Below are 22,662 nucleotides of genomic sequence, written 5' to 3'. Positions count from 1 at the left end.
AGGATGCCACCAAAGGAATATAGTTAAGCTGAAATAAGGACGTCCAATCCACCCCCAACTGGATACCCAAATATCGTATAGGGCCCTTGACCCACCGAAAGGGCACCACCCTTTGAATACAGGGTATATCCACTGTCGGGACCGATATATTAAGTATCTCTGTTTTAGTCATATTGGCCGGATAAAGCCCCATAGTCTGTCATAAGACCCTGAAGGGATCTAAGGGACTCCGCCGAGCCCTCCACAATTGCTAGAATATCGTCAGCAAATAAAGACAATTTATGCTCACCCCCTGAACCCGTATGCCCCTCCCCCAGTTGTTAGTCGGATTCTTTTGCGCGAGAGGCTCATATCACCAAGGCAAAAAGCAATGGCGAGAGCGGAACATCCCTGTCTCGTGCACGCCCGTAGTCAAAAGGGGCAGAGTACACCCATTAACTTTTCACACACGCCATGGGTCCGTTATACAAAGACAGAATCCAAGAAACATATCTGGGCCCCCAGTCCTAACATGGCGAATGAACTGCCTCCATAAATCGCCAATCTACGCGGTCAACGGCCTTCTCGGCATCCACCGCCATGCTACCAAAGGACCTCCACTCTCGCCGGGCCTGCCAGATAAAGTTCCATAAACTTTGCGGATTCATCTGCCGCCTGCCTTCCCCCAATGAATCCCACCTGATCAGGGTGGATAAGTGTCGGCATATGAGGGGATAAACGATCAGCCAGGACTTGAGCAAGAATTTTGGTATCAATACCCAACAGTGAGATAGGCCTGTAGCTCCACACCTGAGTGGCATCCTTCCCAGGCTTTGGTAAATCGTGATCCACAGCCAGCCGCATAAAAAAGGGCAATTTTTATATAAGGGCAATCATTATATTAAGGGAATCTTATATAACGCACAACAATGGAGCACCAAAGTAGACATCTTCTTATAAAACAATCCCGTGAACCCATCTAATCCCGGGTGATTTTCAACGGTCTCAGTTGTCGAATCACGTTATGTACCTCCTCCAATGTAATGTCCTTCATCCAGCCCGTGCGCCTCACCGGCGGTGAGGGACGCCCAAGCCCAAATCCTGAAGATACTTCCCAATCTCTTCCACCGACCCTGACTCTCGGCGTATAAAGCTGCCGATAGAATTCACGAATTCTTGCATGAATAGCCCCTCAGCCGTCAAGGTTTGTCCCGAGCCATCCTTACTAGTCATGATATTAGACTGCGTCTAGCTGCAGGCGCAGACGATGAGCCAGCAATTTCCCCGCCCTATTACCAGATTCAAAGGAACCGTAAACGAAGACGCTCAAGATTGAATTGAATCTCCTCATCTTCCAACTTCCCAATTCCGCCCAGACTTCCCTTATCCGAAGCACAAGGGGAGCTCCCCCCTGGCCCCTCTTATGTTGATCTACCAGTTGACGTAAAGTCTCTCTCAGACACCGTTCCTTCTGCAATTGAAGTCTCTTTTTATGAGCGGCCATAGATATAAGCTCCCCCCGCAGTATGGCCTTCAAACTTTCCCATATCGTGATCGAGAGTAGGTATCAACATTATTATGCTCCAAAAAAATCCATAATAACCAGCTCCACCTTGCGGACCAGCTGCGGATCTCTCAATAAACTATCATTCAATCTCCAGTATTGATCACCTACTCTCGAAGCACCCCATCGCACATCCATCCAAATGGGAGCATGATCTGACCAGCCAATGTCCCCAATGGAGGACCCCATTAATCTACCCCCCCACCCCTTATCCAGATACAACATATCTATTCTAGTATAAACCCCATGAACAGGGGAGTAGTACGAATAATCTTTATCCATGCAATGCTGAGATCTCCACCCATCTACAATATTGAATACGTCAACAAAGTTTTTAAGGCGTTTCCTATCAGACTTAAGCCAGTCCCCTCCACCCCCCGTAGAGTCCCACCTGGGATCCATAACTAAATTAAAATCCCCTCCCACAAGCACCGACCCCTTCTTAACCTGCAGTACCTTGGCCAATACCTCATCGAAAAAAGAACCCTGTTTGGAATTTGGGGCATATAAATTCACCAGAGTGACTATTTCCCCATTTATCTGTCCCACCCAAATCGCCCATCGCCCCCTCTCATCCCTCAATTCCCGTTCAGGCACAATCTTAAGACGTTTAGCAAACAAAAATGCCCACCCCTGCCTTTTTCCGTTCTTTCCTATTGGAGGCCCAGACCCTTCCCAGATATTCTCTATATTGGACCAGCTTCTCCCCAGGGCGCACAAAATGTGTTTCCTGAACGAAGCTGATATCAATACGCAGCCTCTTCAACTCCTTCAACAAGAGCTGGTGTTTACGCGGCATATTGAGGCCCTTAACGTTAAAACTGGCCAATCTCAAAGAATCAGGTCCCATAACCCAAGAATCCTACCCCACACCGTGCATCCCACTTCTCCCTCCCCCCACTCCATACCCAAAAGCCCATGCTGTCACCTACCCACCCCCCTATCCCCTCCCCCACCCCCCTCCCAACCTTCCCACATCCACCTGCTCCTCAGCCCTCCCATGACTCCGGGTGACCCCACCCCAGCTCATGAACCCCTCAACCATTCCCCCACCCCTCCCTAGCCCCCCAACAAGCATCCATTCCCAATCACTTACCCCTAGGCACCCTCGCACACTCACCCCCATGCAATAATAACCCTCACATCCAGCCCCCCACACATTCCATGCAACACAACTACCCAGTCAAGATATTCAAAGTCCCAACTGTCCAAGAGCAGCCAAGCAGGATCCGCCATCGCTCACTCGCCAGTGCAAGTGGAAGGTACAGCTCCGCTTCTCCCAGATGGTTCCTCCACCTCTCTTCCACCAGCACCCGGTTTTCGTGACCTGGCCAAACGCTCTCTCCAGCGAAATTTCTCTGACTGCTGGGCCCCTTGCCGGTCCGACGTCAGAACCTCTCCAGTAAGGATCCCCTCCTTCCGCAACAATTTTCCAGCCTCCGCTACAGTGGTCACTTTCTTATGGGGCACCGTTAACAGTGAGGAGGAGCCCAAAGGGGAACAGCCATCGGTATCTGAGATTGTTCTGCTTCAGGATCATCACGATCGGGCGAAACTCTCTCCTGCGTTGCAAAGTAATAGCAGAAAGGTCCTGAAACACCTCCACTTTATGCGTCTTCCACTCAAACGAACCCAGATCCCGGGCCTTGCGCACCATCCGCTTCTTGTCGGTATAGTTATGAAGACATGCAATAATGTCCCTTGGATAGTCATCTCGCTTGGGTCCCAGTGTACGATGAGCCCGGTCCACTTTCAAGACCCCAATGGGTTCTCCACCGTCTTCAGCTGAGGAGAAGAGAGAATGATATATCTCCTGCACCACCTTCACCGCATCTGAATAATTCGCCGATTCAGGTACACCTCGGATGCGGACATTATTCCGGTGGGTTTTCCAGATCTTCCACCCGGTTGTAACAATCCCGCCAGTCCTTCTGGGCCGCCTCAAATGCCCCGCTCTAGTTTTGTACCACCTCCTCCTGTTCCCCCACCTCCTTTCAGTCTCCTCAACTCTCCCCATGAGGTCTGCTATGTCCCTCTTGATTTCTTTCACTGCGTCCCGGATTTCCCTTTGACACCAGCAACCTCCTGTTTAATATCGCAGACCCATTGCTGGAGGGTCTGCCTTAGTCACTGCTGCAGAGGAGGAGTCCATGCGTCGCAATCTCGGAGAGACCCCCCTCTCCGACTCTTCATCGGACCCGCTCTCCCTGGATTCACGCTGGGATGCGCACGAGGCTCCACGCGACTGGCGCAGGCCTCTTTTTTCTAGCGCCTTCTCGTGCAGTCTCCCCTCTTCGTTTTTCTTTTTAGACGGCATATTAAATGATCCGCTCTGCTTTTCTCACTCTGCTCACCGGGTGCCCAGCTCGTTACCACGGCGTGCCTGCTCCAGATCGGGGGAACGTACACTCCGGGATCAGAGCTCCGGCTCTAACCCGCCATTCAAGGTGATAACCGTCACCGGAAGTCCGTCCAGATCATTTATAAAGATGCTGAAGAGCACAGGTCTCAAGCACCAAGCCCTGCGGCACCCACTGGTGACGCTACTCCCGTCCGTGTATTGTCCATTTACACCCCACTCCTCTGTTTCCTATGCTCAAGCAGTTTTTAATCTGGCGTAGTATTTCCACCCTCGATTCCATCGGCTTGCAATTTTCCAAAGTAGTCGTTCATGTGGAACTTTGTCGAACGCCTTCTGAAAATCCAGATATACAATGTCGACCCAGGTCGCCCTTGTCTATCTGCTGTTTACCTCACTTCGAGAAGTGCAGCAAGTTCATCAAACAAAGATCTGCTTTGCTGAAACAGTGCTGGCTTGTCCTCATCAGACGTGTTCGTCAGGTGATCAATGATGCGGTCCTTTATCAGTGCCTCTACCATCTTCCGTTACCGAGGTCAGACTTACTGGTCCTGTAGTTTCCCAGATCTCCCCTCGATACCCTTTTTGAAGAGTGGCGTACCATTCGCCACCTTCCAGTCTTCCAGAATCTTTCCCGATTTGATCGACAGATTGGCTATTAGTTGAAGCAGTTCAGCTATAGTAATCTTTCAGTTCCTGATGACCCTCTGATGGATGCCATCCAGTCCCGGGGATTTATCGCTCTTAAGCCTATTGATTTGCCTGCATACCTCTTCTAGACTGACCGTCAACCTTGTCAGTTTCCCATCTTCGTTTCCAGCATATAGCCTGATGGGTTCCGGAATGCTGTGTATATCCTCTTCGGTAAATACAGACGCAAAAAATGTGTTCAGTTGTCGGCGATTGCTTTGTCCCTTCCTTAGCACTCCCTTATTCAATGGTCATCCACAGTCTCACCACCGCTTCCTTCACGGGTTTGTTTTCCCTTAAGATATCGAAAGAACGGCTTGAAGTTTTTCACCTCCTTGGCTATTTTTCCTCGTAGTCTCTTTTGGCCCCTTTTACTGCCTTATGGCATCTGTGTTGATGTTGTTTGTGCTTATTCCAGTTTTCGTCCGTTCTTGGCCTTTTCCATTCCTTAGACAAAGTTTTCTTGTCTCTGATCGCTTCCTTCACGCTACAAGTGAGCCACGCCGGTTCCTTGTTCTTTTCCTCTTGGATCCCTTGTTGATAAGCGGTATATATAGATTTTGTGCCTCGGTGTCTATGTCCTTAAATAGGGACCAAGCTTGCTCTAGCATTTTTACAGTGCTTATCCTCTTCTTAATCTTCTTCCCCACCATGAGTCTCATCCCTTCATAATTCCCTTTTTGGAAGTTCAGTGCAGTGGCTGTCGTTCTGGACCGATGTTTCGCCCCTACATCCAGGTTGAAGCGGATCATGTTGTGATCACTTTTCCCAGCGTCCCTTCTACTTCTACACCTTGTGCCGGTCCTCATTTAGAGAACACCATTAAAAAACATTAATATACTTCAAAACCCGTTTTAATAATTCAGGTGAATTGCATGTTGTATCAAATACTTAGGAAGACATTAGAATATCCATGTTGAGATGCTCACAGTTCTCCCAGTTTTTACAGAATGCTCTATTGAACTTGGTCCCCCTTATATTCAAAGCCATTTAACTGGCCAGAACCCAGTTAAATAGCATTTAAATGGCCAACTGCAAATATTCAGTGCAATATAACGGTCTCTAACATAATGGCTTCTCTCGGTCTTCATTCCAAGTCCATCGTCATACTCTACTTTTCAATTTATCACTACAATATATCAGTTTTAGTGGTGCTATACTAGGTATATAGAACAGCGGCAAAGAAAGCAAATAGAATGTTAGGCATGATAAAGAAAGGAATCACAAGTAGATCGGAGAGAGATATAATGCCGCTTTATAGGGCAATGGTCAGACCACACTTGGAATATTGTGTCCAACATTGGTCTCCCAACTTAAAGAAGGATATAAAACTGCTGGAGAGGGTGCAAAGACGAGCAACGAGGCTAATAAAAGGTATGGAGAACTTGGAATACGAGGAGCGCCTTAAGAGACTGGGATTGTTCTCCCTTGAGAAAAGGAGACTGCGTGGGGATATGATCAAGACTTTCAAAATACTGAAAGGAATCGACAAAATAGAGCAGGAAAAAAAAATTATTTACAATGTCCAATGTGACACGGACAAGAGGACATGGACTGAAGCTAAGGGGAGACAAGTCCAGGACAAATATCAGGAAGTTCTGCTTCATGCAATGAGTGGTGGACACCTGGAATGCTCTCCCAGAGGAGGTTATTGCGGAATCCACCATTCTAGGATTTAAAAGCAAACTAGATGCACATCTCCTTACGAGAGGCATAGAGGGATATGGGTGACTAAAATTACACCAGGTGTATACCTGGCTGGGCCTCCGTGTGTGTGGATCGCCGGATTTGATGGACCAAAGGTCTGATCCGGAGATGGCAGTTCTTATGTTCTTATATTTTTACAGTAGCTGAGGGCAGAGTCAGTTTCATCTTCAACTACAGACATTGCTTTTTGTTTAATGTAGTAGAGATAATAGGGCAACAATTTTTTCCTAATTATATATGAGTTTTAATCTACCGTAATATTTAAAATAACACAAAATTCATATACAATAAGCTAAATTAATGCATTCTATATTGTACATACCATCATGTGAAAAGTAGAATGTAAGTTTTCTAATTTAAATGTTTGAAAGTTAGTTTTCATACAGTGAAGTAGACCAGTGTTCTTCAACCGCCGGTCCACGAAAAAATCTTGCCAGTCCGTGAAGGATTCAGATCCCCGCAGCAACAAAAGGTGCTGGCGTCGGCTGACATGCAACTTCCCTTTGCCGTCACTACGCCGGGACTCCTGCCTTCCACCGACTCCTGCCGCGTATGCCTCCTGCCGCGTATGCCTCCTGCCTTTGTCTCCATACCCCCATACCAGCACTGTGCGATGCGATGCTCCCGCCATGCCTTCCTCTGTTTTGCCCCATTGACACTCATAGTCGCCTGCACAATGAGGGCTACAGCACCATGTGTGGTCACGCCGTGCTTACCCTCTTCGCTGTAGACTATGGGCTGGTGTGGGAGCTGCAGTCCCCAGAGACCTGTGTCAATGTGCACTGCCCGTGCGGGCTGGTGACCGCCTTCATTGAGTACGCGGAGGGCAGGACCGATAGGTCTCCGGGACTCGGGAGAGAGAGAGTGTATATGTACCTGACCAGCGCTGAGGACTGGTGTCCTACTAACCTCCAGTCCGCCTTCCCTAGAACTCACCGACATGTGACATGCTCCCGTCCCCCATTAGCCATGCCGTTACAGCTCGGCTCCCATTGGTTGGTCGTGCGGCTGGGCACATGCAGGGCGGGAAAGATGAGCTTTGATTGCTAGGCTCGTGGAGGCAGTGAGTGTGAGGGAAGAAAAATCTCATCAAGTAGAGCGGGTAGGGCCAGGGACATGGAATTGCCTGAGGCCTGGAAATGAGGGTGAGGCTAGGCATAGGTAGTGGAATGAGGTGGGCTACAGGGACCATGGTTCTACTAATATTTTGCCCAGGACAGCATCAGCTACCGGAGAACTTGGAACAGGGCCCGACACCCATTCATGTCCCCTTCTCACTTCCCTCCCACCTCCCATTCAAAGGTTGGCTCGGTCAGAAATAATAGTGAAACTTGCTTCCATCAACGCATAATATGTTATTGCTGTTTTTGTGATAAATTGTATCAAGAAACAGCATGTCTGCTAAGTTGTTGAAAATCTTACACTTATTGTAAAATTTTCTAAATAAAAATGTTTTAACTCCCTCCTAATACCCCAATGGCTTGCAGCATTTGAAGACCGGAGTTGCTTACCTCCTCCAAGTTTTTAATTTTGGCCCATCACAGTGTGGTGTGGGGTTGGAGAGGTTATAACCCTATACTTCTACTAAGACTAAGGGGTGCTTTTATTATAGTGCGCATTTAGCGCATGCTAAATCGGTTAGCGTACCTTAATAAAAGGACCCCAAAGTATCTTAATTAAAAATTTGGCCTGCGACTTAGCCTATGTTTTAGATTTCAGCCCCTTATGTGATTGAGTTTGACACCCCTGGCTTAGGGGCAGCTGTGTGCTGAAGTTAAAAGCACACAGAGCTGCCACTAGCCTAAAGAGAGGAAACATTTGCTGGAGAGGAAAGGGAGAAGGGGTACTCCTGGACAAGGGGGGGAAGGGGTACGAGAAAGGGAAGGGAAGAGAGTTGCTGTTGGAGAAGGGAAGGAGGAAAGGGAGACGGGTTACCACTGGACAGGGAAGGAGGAAAATAGGAAGGAAACAGCTGGCAGGGAGATTAGAGGAGGGGAAGGAGTCAGGATGGAATGGAGAGATCAATTGAGGGAAAGGGGAGAGACAGAGGAATGAGAAAGTAGAGAGAGATTGATGCTGGGAAGGGGGTCAGATGAGAAATAAAGAGAGAAAGGGACAAAAATGCTAGATCTGGTGTAGGAGAGATAAAAATGAAGAGAGCATAATGAATCATGTAAAAAGGAGAGAGGGGGCTCAGGCTGGATGGAGAGGGGCATAGAAAGAAGGCAGATACCATATGGAAGGGGGAGAGGGCAGACAGTGGATGGAAGGGGCAGATGCTGGATGGAAGAGAGTGAAAAGACGATGAAAGCAGAAATCAGAGGACAACAAAAGGTAGAACAAAATAATTTTTATTTCTATCTTTTGATTAGAATATATCAGATTTGAAATATGTATCTGCTAGAGCTGATATTAGACATAACTGGGGAGTGCAAAGCCCAGCCAGTGCTTCTTTAGCTTCCCAGCTGGCTTAGGGCTCTCTCTGACCAGGGGGCAGTTGCCCTAGTTGCACTCCCCCTAACACCATTCCTGCCATGTGTGACTTTGGTATTCTGTTAGCATGATATTTGTGTAGCATTCTGTAATAATTTGGCTTATTCAGTTTTCTTGATAATAGAGGGGATATATGTGAAGGGAAGGGGAGACAGGGGTTTTGTTGATCCTTGCCCTGTATTATTTGTATTTATAAAATGACAATTGTACAGAATATTTGTTTCTTTTTATACTTTAATAAAATATGTTCAATATAAAATCATAACTATTTGAGGCTTGTGTGGATGAGATCAGATGGTTTGCGGGACCGAGCTCGCGGGGATGGGGCGGCAATGGAGCTTTTTTAAAATTTCAGTCTTAGTAGTTTGCTGGTCCATGAAATAATTATTTTATTTCCGCCGGTCCATAGGTGTAAAAAGTTTAAAGAACACTGAAGTAGACTATTCTGCAGTGGCCTGCAAAGATCTCCACATTTGTGCTTGTTTGTGAAACCTGGGCTACCATCATATTAAGGAGCTAACATTTCTCCTTTTTCACATGCAGAGAGTTGCAGCAGAATATAACAGGCTGAAAGACCTAAAAAGGGTAAGTCTCTTCACTGTAGAAGTAAAATGTTTTTCTTCCCATTTGTTTCCCTTTTCTTGTACAAAAAAAAATGTTCTTACCCCTGCTTTGAAAATTTTAGGGGTAACCATTGACTCTGAACTCACTTTTGAATGTTAGGTAAGTCCTACTTTTTGGCCTTTAATGAAATCTCTTAACCCTTTCAGGACCAAGGGACATATTTGTCCCATAACTTTAAAATCCTATAAATTTTGATTGGGATAGTCTACAGTTCTAAATTTGATATGTACAGATTCCATATGATACTGCCTTTATGTAAACAAACTGGTTCCGACATTCATTCATTAGCGTCGTTGCCAGATTGACGAGAAGATTCACTTGCCACACTGTCCATAAGCCAGAAGTTTGATTTTTAAAAAAAAAAAATAATGATATTTCACAAAAAAATCAATTTTTTTGGCATCTGCAAGCCCTTTTTACCATAAAAATGTCGTCAAACCACAAAAATTGGCCTACGATCCTTATGGTCCTGAAAGGGTTAAGCTCTTTCTAACCAAAGATGTACTCCTGTCGCACCCCACCTACCCATGAGCATGTGCTGAGTGATTGTGAAGTAGTGTTGCCCAATTCAGGAAAAAAAATTGGATTCCATTCAGCCTATTGAATCGATTTTTTCGATTCAATTTTCCTGCCCAATTGGGTGGGGGTTTTTTTGTGGGGGGTTTTCCCAAACATCCTGGTGGGTTTATTTTATAGCCTCTTCACCCACTCTACCCCCCTTTGCCCTCTCCTACCCACACTGGTGCTGTGGTGTAAACAAAATAAACAAAAATACTTTTCCTCTTTCTGTTAAATCCTAGCTCAAGTTCGCAGTCTAATACCAGCTGTAGCACAATACACATTTCAAATCTGACACATTGTAATCACAAAACAGAAATAAAATTATTTTTTCGACCTTTTTATTTGGTCATTATTCAAATCATGTTGATCCCAGGCTCTGCGACAAACATCTTCTGATAATTTGCTTGCCAAGGTCTCTTGCCCATTTGCCGTTTTCTTCTTTCTCCTTGCTAACCATCCATCTTCCTTCTCTGGCCTCCCCTTCCATTTCCTTTCCCTCCCCCGGAGGTCTGGCATCTTTCCTTTTTTTCATCTCTATTCCCGTAGCTGCAGCGATGGATCCCACCATCCCCAGATCTACCATCTCTCCTTTTCTCAGCTACCCTTTCATCCAGCGTCTCTCCCTCCTTCCCCACCATCCCAGGGTCCACCAGCTCTCCCTTTCTCTTCCCAACTACCTTCCTATCCAGTATCTCTATTCCCCCTCCCTTTTCTACACCATCCCTTGTGTCCAACTTCTCTCCCTTTCTGTTCCTTCCCTCCCTAAATCCCATTGTCCACCATCTCTGTTTTTAGATCCATTATTTCTTCCATCCCTCCCCCAAGTTCATCTCTCCCTCTCCTCCAAGTCCATCTCCCCTCTCCATGATCTCCCCCCTCCACTATCCTTCTTCCCCCGCCACCAAGTTCATTTCTCCCATCCATCTTCTCCCCATCTCCCTTTCCAGTCCACCAACTCCCCCAAATCCATCTCCCCTCTCCCCCATCTACCTTTATTTTGATGTTAAAATTTGTTGCTGGTGGCGGTAGTGATTTAGCGATCCACAGAGTTCTGCTACCACTCCTTGCGTCTTCTCTCCACTGTGGAACCGCCCTCAGTGAAAACTTCCTGTTTCTGCTTGGGCGGCCAAATGGAGAGAAGATGCCCAGAGTAGCAGCAAGGTGTAGTGAATCGCATTCACTATCACCGCTTTTGCCTTGAATAGAAAGGTAGATGCAGCCGGGGAGGAGAGAAGAAATACTTCCGGCTGGGAAGGAGAGAGCCAGCCAGCCAACCAATGAAAAATAACCTTGGTGCCGCCGATCCGCCCACAGAGGTCCGCTCGGTGCTCTCTTTGCCAAAGTCCTTTCTTCTGATGTAACTTCCAGCTTTGCAAAACCGGAAGTTGCATTAGATGGAAGGATTCCAGCAGCAGAGGGAAAGCTCGAATGGGTCTCTAGCAAGGGGGCCGAGTTGAATCGGTGAGTTCAGTTTTTTGTAGAATCGATTCACCCAAAATGAATCCGTGAATTGGCCAGCACTAATATATACAGTCAACTCCACCTAAGTGCATGTCGGTTAAGCACACCTGACCACCACAGTCCCATTTTTTTTTTTTTTTTTACATTAAAGTCAATGGATGTAAACTCCGGATATTTGCAATTCTGATAAGCACACAATCCGCTTATGCGCACTGATGTCATAGGTCCAACCTCTATTCTTTCATGTTACGTTCACTCCGGTTAAATGCAATCACGTTCTGACGTGGGTGAGCCATGTGTTTCAGAACTGCAGCCTAGGCCTGGCCAAGTGTTCGAACTTTTGGAACTGTACCATGGCGTCACCTGGACAAAAATCATTGTCTTTGGCTGAATGTGTCCACCATGCTGGACAAAAATCATTGTCTTTGGCTGAACGTTTCGATGTCTTAAAAGAGATTTGACCAAAGGGAGAGTCAGGTCCCTATTGCAAAACATTATAGCGTTCATCCTAGCCAGATTTCTCAGATTTACAAAAAAAAGCAAACGATATTGAAAGACTAGCAAAACAGCAGCAATCCTATCAGAAAACGGAAAAGAATTGAGAAGGCTGGAGAAGTTGAACAGGCGTTGCTGCGATGGTTTGCTGAAGCTAGAAATCGACAACTACCAATTAATGGATCTCTGCTGATAGAGAAAACGGAACAGTTATCTGAAGAACTGGGCGTAGAAGACTTCAAAGCGACAAACGGATGCTTAGAGGTGGACAGTTCATAATGGCATAAAATTTAAGAAGCAGCATGGTGAAAAATGACACAGATGTGTTTGGTGCAGAAAGATGGGTCATGGAAGTGTTGCCATCAGTCATTGGTGGATATGAACCTTGTGACGTTTTCAGTGCCGATGAGACGGGCTTCTTCGGTGTGCCATTCCTGATGGAACATTGGCTTTCAAATGCAGTGAAGATGTTGGCTTCAAGGTGCCAAAGGAACGATTGACATTGCTGCTCAGTTGTAATATGGATGGTAGTGAAAAGCTCGAGCCACTGGTGATTCAGAAGAATCGAAATCCTTAGTGCTTCAAAAACATTAAATGCCTGCCTGTTGAATATGAAAGCAACAAAAATGCATGGATGACAGTGACATTGTGGAATGAATGATTACAGGAGCTTGACAATCTGATGAGAAGGCCTAGGAGGCACATTGTAATGCTGTGTGATAACTGCGCAGCACACAGCAATGACAAAAGGCTAACCAACATCAAACTCTATCCTGACTCCTTTTGAAATCTGTGAAGGCCTGGGTTATAGTAAGGGGGAAGAGATGCTGGAGGGGAGGGAGAGGGAGAAATGTTGGACCTGGTGGTGGAGGGGAGGTACAGGTTACAGGTTGAGTTTATTTCACATATCTTACAATACAGTAAATAAAGCAGTTTACAATATAATGTGGTACCCAACTTTGGCTTTTACAAGGGTCACAGTGATTTGGGGGCATTTTTAGTCCTTAAACTGCCCTCAAATTATACATGAGATTGACTTATAGTTGAGTATATATGGTATTTCTCCACTTTCCTTTTAGAAGAGGTCATGAAAGTGTGGTTCCACAAAACATGTTACCTGTATACCTAAATCAGGCTTGTATCTTTTTCTGAAGAATGAACTTGCATGAGTTATACTAAATTCCAGCTGAAGAAAAAGTTTCACAGTATGCTCTGTTTATTTATTTAGACTCCTGATTACCAAACGAAGAAACTGGAAAGTAAACAGCTGAGAAACAAACTGTTTCACATAAAGCGCATGGTCAGTGATTATGACAAAATGAGGGGCTAATTTGAGAAAACAGAACTGTAAATCCAAAGGCATGAGAAGAAGAAAAAATCCACAAGAGGAAATGCAATACTGCTTTAGTTTCTGTGTACATTGTTTGGATGCAGAATAAGAGCTAGAGTCAGTGCCGAGATGGATTGGAAGGCAAACCTTTTAATCTAAAGATTTTATACAACAAATAAATACTTCAATACAAGTCAGAAACCAGGCTTAAAAGCAGAATAGTTTGTAACAAGCAGAGCCAGTCTGTAAATGTAAGAACATGTATATTTGTAAGATATATACAATATATATATATACAGTATATGTGTGTCTGTGTGCGTATATATACAGTATATGTGTGTGTGTGTGTGCGCGCGTATGTACATATATATTTGTATGTTTTTAAAATGTTATCCTAATATTCATTTTAAAATTCTATGCAGAAGAACAAAGTCAAGAAGAAAGGGTGCTTCCATCAGAGGAATTAGGCTAGAATGATAAAAGCCTCAACCCCCTAGTTTCACAATGTGTGTATTCGTGATAAGAGAAAATAACCTTAAGCAAAACTCAAGAATACACACATGCTTCACTGTTATCCACAAATCTCACAAACCTCTGCTTCACTATCAATACATTTAGTGCACACTCTAACCTGCCACCCCTACTTCTTAGTGCTTAGGCATTCATTGCGGATTTAGCAGACTAGCCAATTAACTAAGGTTACCCAAACAGAAAGAAGAGGGGAATAATATCAAAGCCGGTCACAAACCAGTAGTAGTAAAGTAAATACTATTTCTTATTAGCAAGCAATATAAGAAACACATTTATTTCCAAAGCAATTCTCTTCCTACCTACCAAATGAATCTACATGTTCTACAAGAAAGCGCTTGTCTTTCATGAAAGCACAAAAAAGTCCAGTTTTCCTTACTTCAGTGAGGTATAGAGTGAGGTATAGAATGAAACGGGGACAAATTTGTTCCCGCCCCCACAGGATCTCAATATCCCCATCCTGTCTCTGTGAGTTCGGTACCTGTCCCATTCCTGCATGCTCTGCCTTAACTGCACAATCCTTGAACACTTATGATTTTAATGTGTTCAAGGCTTGTGCAGATGAGGGCAGAGTTTGTAGGAATGGGGCAGGGACAGAGCTCAAGGGGGTGGGACAGGGATAGAGAGATCCCATGGGGATAGGGAAAACTTGTCATTTTCTAAGTAGCTAACTGGCTTCATGTTTTCCTTTTAAAAATTCTGATGTTGCAAAGAATGTAAGCAAAGCCATATGACCATCTGCCTCCTCTTCTTTCACTTGGTTCCTTTTCTGAAATCACGGAGAAGGAAACTGCCCTTTTTCTCTCTCTTTCTAAGTTTACTAGTTCTATCTCAGAACTCATTCCTATCCAACTTTTCAGCTCTATTTCCTCTTCAGTTGTCCCCTCCATCTGTCACATTCAATCAACTACTTGCTACTGCAACTGTTTTTCTTCATCCAAATTATGCAGTGATTACACCAGTACTGGAAAAAGCTTCACTACCAGCTCCATTAATTATAATTTTTATTTCCCTCCTCTCTTTCATATCCAGACTCCTCAAATATGCTACTTTCATGGACTTCCCCATTCCATCTTTCTGGGGACATCATCCACCTGTTCATCCCCTCAAATCCCACACACTCCAGGCCTAAATGCCTATCGATTTTCCTCTAGTCACCATCAAACCTCTAATCATCAGCTCTCCCACATCGCAACTTTCCCTCAAATTTGGCCTCCTATTCGCTCTATCAGAAACAAACATCATTTTCTTCATGACCTCATACTACACCATAACCTTCATATTCTTTACCTGACAGAAATATGGTTAACGAAAGAAGAAGCCTACCTCTCTCAATCCTGCCCCAACGGCTATATATTTCAAATGCACCCCCGTGCAAATAAGAAAGGCTGAAGCCTAGCAGTCATTTACCTCTCCTCCATTCCTCTCAAATTTGACTCACCCTCGACATCCACCTATGCTATTCTTGAAACACTCAAATTTACTCTTCAAACCTTCACCCCTCTTCACTTCCTTCTTCTTTATTGCCCACCCCCCACCCCCAATAACCAAAGAATTTTTGACTACCCTCCAAACCTCTATCATGGACTTCTGCATCTCCCATATCAACCCCGTTATTCTAGGAGATTTTAACATCCATTTTGATGAACCTAAAAACTCTCATACATCTCAACTACTAACGTTCATATCTGACATCAACCTTACTTGCAATCCCATCCATAAAACCGGCCACACCATTGACCAGATTTTTGTCCCTTCCTTCTCAATCCGGTCATTCACCAACATACTCTCTCTTGTCTTACCCTTTACAGACCATTCCTTGATCTCACCATTCACTGAACCTCCAAAAGCAACCCCAAAAAATTATTGATTAAACCTCCCACACATTCAACTCCAGAGATTTCAGCAAAATCACTTCCTCAGCTATACAAGAAACCTTTGACCTCCAACTTGATGACTTCTCCAATCTCACACTCAAAGAACAAATCACTCTCTGGAACTCTTCTACACAGGCATTCATTGACACTCTAGCCCCCATCAAACAACAACAAGTCAGATCTAGATCCAAAAGAAAGTCTTGGTTCATCCCAGAACTCAAACTTCTATGCCAACAACTTCATTCCATTGAACGGCGTTGGAGATGTCATCGATTCTCCTCTAATTACAGCTCCTACTGCATGAAAACTACAGAATACAAACTCGCTATACAAAAAGCTAAAAAAGACTACTATTCTAAACAAATCCCTAAAGCCCATAACACATCTACTCTCCATTGTTCGCACCCTTACTACCGTCCGCTCTTCCAATTCCTCAAACCTGATCAAACATGTTCACAAGATCTCGCAACCTTCAACCATAAAGTTTCCCAGGTCATAGAAACATAGAAACAGAGTATGACAGCAGATAAGGGCCAGCGGACCAACAAGTCTGCCCACTCAAGAACCCTCCCTCAACAAATCTGCGCACTCTAGAATCCCCCTCTCCCTCGAGAATCCATCTTTTAAGCATAACTCTGTAGCAACCCCATATGTTTGTCCCATCGTCTCTTGAAGTCGAGCACGTTGCTGGTCTCGACCACTTGGCGTGGAAGACCATTCCATCGATCAATCACCCTTTCAGTGAATAAGTATTTCCTGGTGTCACCATGAAATCTCCCTTTAAGTTTTAGCGGATGCCCTCTTGTCACCATGGGACCCTTGAGAAAAAAAGATTTCTTCCTTCACTTCAATGCGGCCCGTGATGTATTTGAATGTTTCTATCATGTCCTCCCTTTCTCTGCGCTCTTCGAGAGAATATAAGCGCAGTCTGGCCAGACGTTCCTCATAAGGGAGATCTTTAAGTCCTGAGACCATCTTAGTGGCCATTCTCTGGATCGACTCCATTCTCTTCACATCCTTTTGATAATGTGGCCTCCAGAACTGGACACAGTACTCCAGGTGAGGTCTCACCATGGATCTGTACAATGGCAGTATGACTTCAGGCTTTCGGCTGATGAAGCTCCTTCTGATGCAACCCAGCATTTGTCTAGCTTTTGCTGAGGCTTTCTCCACTTGATTTGCAGCTTTCATATCGTCCCGGATGAGTACTCCCAAGTCCCTTTCTGCAGTAGTTATTAAGTTTTCACCGTTCAAGGTGTATGTTCTGCATGGATTACTGTTTCCAAGATGCATTACTTTATATTTTTTGGCATTAAAGTTTAGTTGTCAAGTACTGGACCACTTTTCCAGCAGAAGTAGGTCCTGCTCCATAGTGTTAGGCCTGGTTGCGCTGTCAGGTTCCTTTGCCCTGCTCACAACGTTGCACAGTTTAGCATCATTGGCAAATAATGTAATTTTGCCACAAAGTCCCTGAGTCAGATCCCTTACAAAGATATTAATCAGCATTGGGCCCAAGACCGAGTCCTGTGGCACTCCACTGGCCACTTTTGATGTTTTTGAGGGTATACCGTTTACCATTACCCTTTGAAGTCTGCCGCTAAGCCAGTCTTTTACCCATGCTGTAAGTGTTTCTCCTAGTCCTAGCGTGTTCATCTTGTTCAATAACCTACGGTGTGGGATACTATCAAAAGCCTTGCTGAAGTCTAAATATACGATGTCCAGGGACTCACCCCCATCCAGTTTTTTTGTTACCCAGCTTATCAGATTGGATTGACAAGACCTTCCCTTCGTAAAGCCATGCTGGTGGGGATCCCTTAACCTTTCATTATCCAGAATCGCATCCAATCTGTTTTTAATCAACGTTTCCATGACCTACATCTCTTTTTGTGGAGTGGGATAACGTTGGCAGTTTTCCAGTCCAGGGGCACTTTTCCCTTGCTTGGGGAAAAATTGAAGAGCATGGCTAATGGTTCTGCCAGGACATCTCTCAATTCTCAAAGTATTCTGGGGTGCAGATTATCCGGGCCCATAGCTTTGTTCACTTTTACTTTTGATAGGTCATGCATATAGGGAAAAAGAACTCGTTGTTCAACTACAAATTGGGGGGGGGTATTGTTGGGAGACAGCAGACTTGAGAGAGACTTGGGTGTGCTGGTGGATGCATCACTGAAGCCATCTGCACAGTGCGCAGCAGCCTCGAAAAAAGCCAACAGGATGCTGGGCATCATAAAGAAGGGCATAACAACCAGAACACGGGAAGTCATCATGCCATTGTATCGAGCGATGGTGCGTCCACATCTGGAATACTGCGTTCAGTATTGGTCGCCGCACCTCAAGAAGGACATGGCGGTACTTGAGAGAGTACAAAGGAGAGCAACGAAAATGGTAAAAGGGCTGGAACACTGCCCATACGCCGAGAGGTTGGATAGGCTGGGGCTCTTCTCTCTGGAGAAGAGGAGGCTCAGGGGAGATATGATAGAGACCTTCAAGATCATGAGGGGCATAGAGAGGGTGGATAGGGACAGATTCTTCAGACTGAAAGGGACAGCGAATACGAGGGGGCATTCGGAGAAACTGAAGGGAGATAGGTTCAAAACAAATGCAAGGAAGTTTTTTTTCACCCAAAGGGTCGTGGACACTTGGAATGCGCTACCGGAGGAAGTGATCAGGCAGAGTACGGTACAGGGATTCAAACAGGGATTGGACGGATTCCTGAGGGATAAAGGGATCGCGGGATACTGAGGGAGGAGCTGGGATGTAACACAAGTATAAAAAGCTAACCAAGTAATGAGTATAGAAACCAAACCAGGTCGTGCATGTGCAAGACCGGAAGGTTAGGACTTCGATAGGAAGACAGGACTTGACCAGTCTGGTCTTGATACAGACAGGTCGTGACCAGTCTGGGCCGCCGTGGGAGCGGACTGCCGGGCAGGATGGACCTATGGTCTGACCCGGCGGAGGCACTGCTTATGTTCTTATGTTCTTATAGCTCGTGGTAGACATCGCTCGCAGTAAATTCCATGTCCCAGAATGGGCCCTCCGAGCTCCCCTTTGTCTGTAGTTGAGGACCGGATCCTGGCGCTTCGCAGGTGAAGACTGAGCAGAAGTAGTTATTGAGTAGTTCTGCTTTGTCCGCGTCCGAATCTGTAAAGTTGCTGTCGGGTTTCTTCAGGCGCCCAATACCACTTGTGTTCTTCTTCCTGTCGCTAACGTATTTAAAAAAGGATTTCTCCCTTTCCTTTACCTGCCTAGCTATGTTTTCTTCCATCCGGAGTTTGGCCTCTCTGACTGTCGTTTTAACTTTTCTAGATTTTGTCAGATAGGTTTCTTTAGCTTCCGGTCGTTTTGATTGTTTGTAGATAGCAAAAGCTCTTTATTTTTGCTTTACTAGTTCTGAGATCCCCGCGGAGAACCACTGTGGTCTATTTTTCTGCGTCGTTTACTCACGGTTTTTATGTATATGTTGGTTGCTTTTTGCAGGGTAGATTTCAGAGCCGACCATAGTACTTCTACATTGTCTGTCGTGTTTTGATTTTGCAGCACTTCGGAGACATAGTCCCCCATGCCCTGAAAGTTAGTTCCTTTAAAATTTAGGACCTTAGTCGATGTGTTTGACCTAGTGGTTCCTTTCTTGAGGTGGAACCACACCATATTGTGGTCGCTGGAGGCCAAGACTTCTCCCACCGATATCTCTGTGACACTATCACCGTTGGTGAGTATCAGAATTGCCTGATCCCTGGTGGGTTCTAATACCAACTGCTTGAGGCATGCTCTTCGCATGGAGGCCAGTAGCCTCTTGCTTCCGCTGGTTGCAGCGGAAGGTTTGTTCCAGTCCACATCGGGCATATTGAAGTCTCCTATCAGCACTGTATCTCCACGCAATGTGATGGTCTCAATGTCTTCTATTAGTTCGTCGTCTGCATCCTCCTTTTGTCTTGGTGGTCTTTATACAACACCTAGATACAGGCATTTGTTATTGCCCCTGGCAAGGTTCACCCAGAGGGATTCTCCGGTATACTTGATGTCTGTAAGTTTAGTAACTTTGATGTCGTCTCTAATGTACGGAGCTACCCCTCCTCCTGATTTGCCTTCTCTGTCGCAACGGAGTAAGTTATATCCTGGTATGACCATATCCCATCCATGGGACTCCAAGAACCATGTTTCTGATATCGCCATTACTTCAAGGTCAGCGTTTCTCATTTCCGTTTCCAGTTCCAGTATTTTGTTGCCCAAGCTACGGGCATTAGCATACATGGCTGTCCATTCCTTCTGTTTGCATGGAGTGTTCTCTGTCTGAGATAGTTTGTCCCCTTCAATCTTGCCTTTGTTGCCCTTTCTATTACCTCTGTTTCCTTCAGTGTCCACGTGATTCCTTACCTCTGACTCCAAGATGGAGTCTCCGTCTCTCCCACTGTCCCCCACTTTACCGACTCAATTACTTATCTCAGAAACTAAGTCTCTGTCCCTCGCTCTGCCTCTCTCTGTATTGACACGAGATAATTTGACTTCCTCGATCATGCCTTTATTCCCTTCGGTATTGCCTCTTTCCCCCTTACTATTCGCGCGATTACTTACCTCAGGTTCTAAGATGGAGTTACTTACCCCTATTGATGTGAAAGTGGGTCCCCTCCCCCGGCTCACCTAGTTTAAAGCCTTCTGGAGCAGGTGAGCCAGGCGTCGTCCCAGGACGTTCTTCCCTCTTCTGGTTAGATGAATCCCATCTGGTCCCTGCAGTCACTGAAGTGCCTCTCCGTGGTCCAGGAAGCTGAAGTTCATCTCTTTGCACCATCCCCGTATCCATTTGTTAGTCCTCTTGATCCGTTCTTCTCTAGCTCTCCCCTTGTCTCTTACTAGTATGATGGAGGAGAAGACCACCTGTGCTTCCAGTTGCTTCAGCTTCTCACCTAAGGCTCTAAAGTCTTCTTGTATCTTCTCCGGTGAGTTCCTGGCAGTGCCGTTTGTCCCAACGTGAATGAGCATTGGGTAGTGGTCTTGGGGCTTGATTATTTTTCCTATGCAGGTAGTCACATCCTGGATCCTGGCTCCTGGTAGACAGCAAACCTCTCTTGCTTGTAGATCTGGTCTGCATACCGGTCCCTCGGTTCTCCGCAGCATAGAGTCCCCAATGACAACCACTCTGTGCTTCTTGGTGGGGGTGCTGATTCGTAGCTTCTTGAGTCTGCCGGGTTTCCTAGATGTCTTCCTGAATATCCTCCTGGGTTCTGCTGGTAGGTCTTTCTTGTAGGAGCTGAAATCTGTTGCTCAGGGAAAGACCTGATGGGCTGTGGGCAGACTTGATGGGCTATAGCCCTTTTCTGCCGTCATTTTCTATGTTCTATGTACCAGCAGAACACTCTTACCCAAACTCTTAATCCATGTGCACCCCCCCACCCCCCAAGAGATCGTACATCCCTGTCATTCAGTACCCTTTCAAATTTCATTACTCCCTCCCTAGAAGATATTCGCCATACTATACAATCTATGAACACTTCGGTCAACCCATCAGATCCTCTAACCCCACTTACTCTTAAAAAAAATTTTCAGGTCTTTAGACCATTTCTCCACTCTATGATCAGCACCAGTCTAAGTACCGGCGCCATTTCTAAATCTTGGAAACTTGCAACTGTATTTCCCAAACTTAAATCACCAAATTTACCAGAAGATCAATGCTCAAACTACTGACCAATAGCCAATTTCCCATTTATTTCCAATCATTTTCAACCAGACCTCCTCTTTCCTCGAAAAAACTAATGCCTTCCATCCAAATCAAACCGGATTCTGATAACACTATTCTACCAAACTATCTTTAATTGGACTTACCACCTCCAGTCTTTACTACATTGACTATAGGAAATCAGTCCTACTAATTTCTATAGATCTCACGGCAGCCTTCGACATGGTAGACCATAATCTTCTCTTAAACAGACTCCAATCAATAGGTATTACTGGTACCGCTCTAAATTGGTTTGCTCCCTTTTTTCATGACCGTGAATTCAGAGTACATTTTAATAACTCTACTTCCTATAACACCTCTCAACAGTATGGTGTCCCTCAAGGCTCCATACTCTCACCTCTTTTACTCAATATTTTTCTATGCCCCTTCTTACTTTAGCTCAATCTATTGGATTCACTTGATTTGCCTATGCTGATGACATACAATTATTTCATCTGCTCAATCCCAATAACAAAGCTGATATCTCAGAAATCAACCTTAAACTGATTAAAATCAATTTGTGGCTTCAGCAAAACATGGTAGCACTAAACATCAATAAATCAAAATGTGTACTGTTTCCCACTTCAGACACTGACTGTCTAGTAGATCCTATCCAGATAGACTCTATCCATGTTCAATCAGACTCTAAGGTGAAAATACTTGGAGTAATCTTGGACCCAAATCTTTCTTATCACCCACAAATCAACAGTAGTTAGCAAATGTTTCTATAAACTAAAACTTATTCGATCTCTTTCTTCATTTCTGGACCCTTCCTCCCTAAATATTCTTATCCACTCCCTTATCATCTCTAACATTGACTACTGTTACACACTTTACCAAGGTATAAACCAAAAAGAGATTTGCACACTACAAATTCTACAAAATACTGCCGTTAAACTAATCTACCATGCTAAAAAATTTGATGTCACCCCTCTTCTACGTGACGCACATTGGCTCCCAATCCCCCATCACATCACATACAAAATTCTGTTACTCACCTATAAAATCAAACATTATATCCCCGCCTTTATTAACAAATATTTAATCCCTTACGCCTTTAGTCATACACTTCGTTCAAACTACCAAGATCTTGTTATTCCCTCCATTCGACCCATAATTCCATCTTCTCAGTCATGGCACCCTCTCTTTGGAACACCCTTCTGCATATAAACAAGAGTCTTCACTCCTTATATTTAAGATCAAACTCAAAACGTTTCTCTTCAAAGATGCCTATGAACCCTAATCTAGGATCCAGTTTGTTTTCACCAGGAATAATTATTT

At 45.0% G+C, this 22,662-nt stretch overlaps 1 protein-coding gene across 1 annotated transcript in view; it reads left to right on the top strand.

The window, feature by feature from the left end:
- The window catches only part of LOC117365609 (occludin-like), a 90,969-nt gene extending 75,654 nt beyond the window's left edge, over positions 1 to 15,315 (top strand). The window contains exons 8-9 of the mRNA XM_033956163.1: positions 9,336 to 9,377; positions 13,162 to 15,315. Coding sequence (XP_033812054.1) covers positions 9,336 to 9,377; positions 13,162 to 13,263 — 144 coding nt within the window. The 3' untranslated portion in view covers positions 13,264 to 15,315. The remainder of the gene's footprint in view (positions 1 to 9,335; positions 9,378 to 13,161) is intronic.
- Positions 15,316 to 22,662: the final 7,347 nt, after the last annotated feature.

The sequence above is a fragment of the Geotrypetes seraphini genome, chromosome 8 (genome assembly GCF_902459505.1).
Source record: "Geotrypetes seraphini chromosome 8, aGeoSer1.1, whole genome shotgun sequence".
NCBI lineage: Eukaryota > Metazoa > Chordata > Amphibia > Gymnophiona > Dermophiidae > Geotrypetes > Geotrypetes seraphini.
This window is presented reverse-complemented; position numbering and strand designations above follow the sequence as displayed.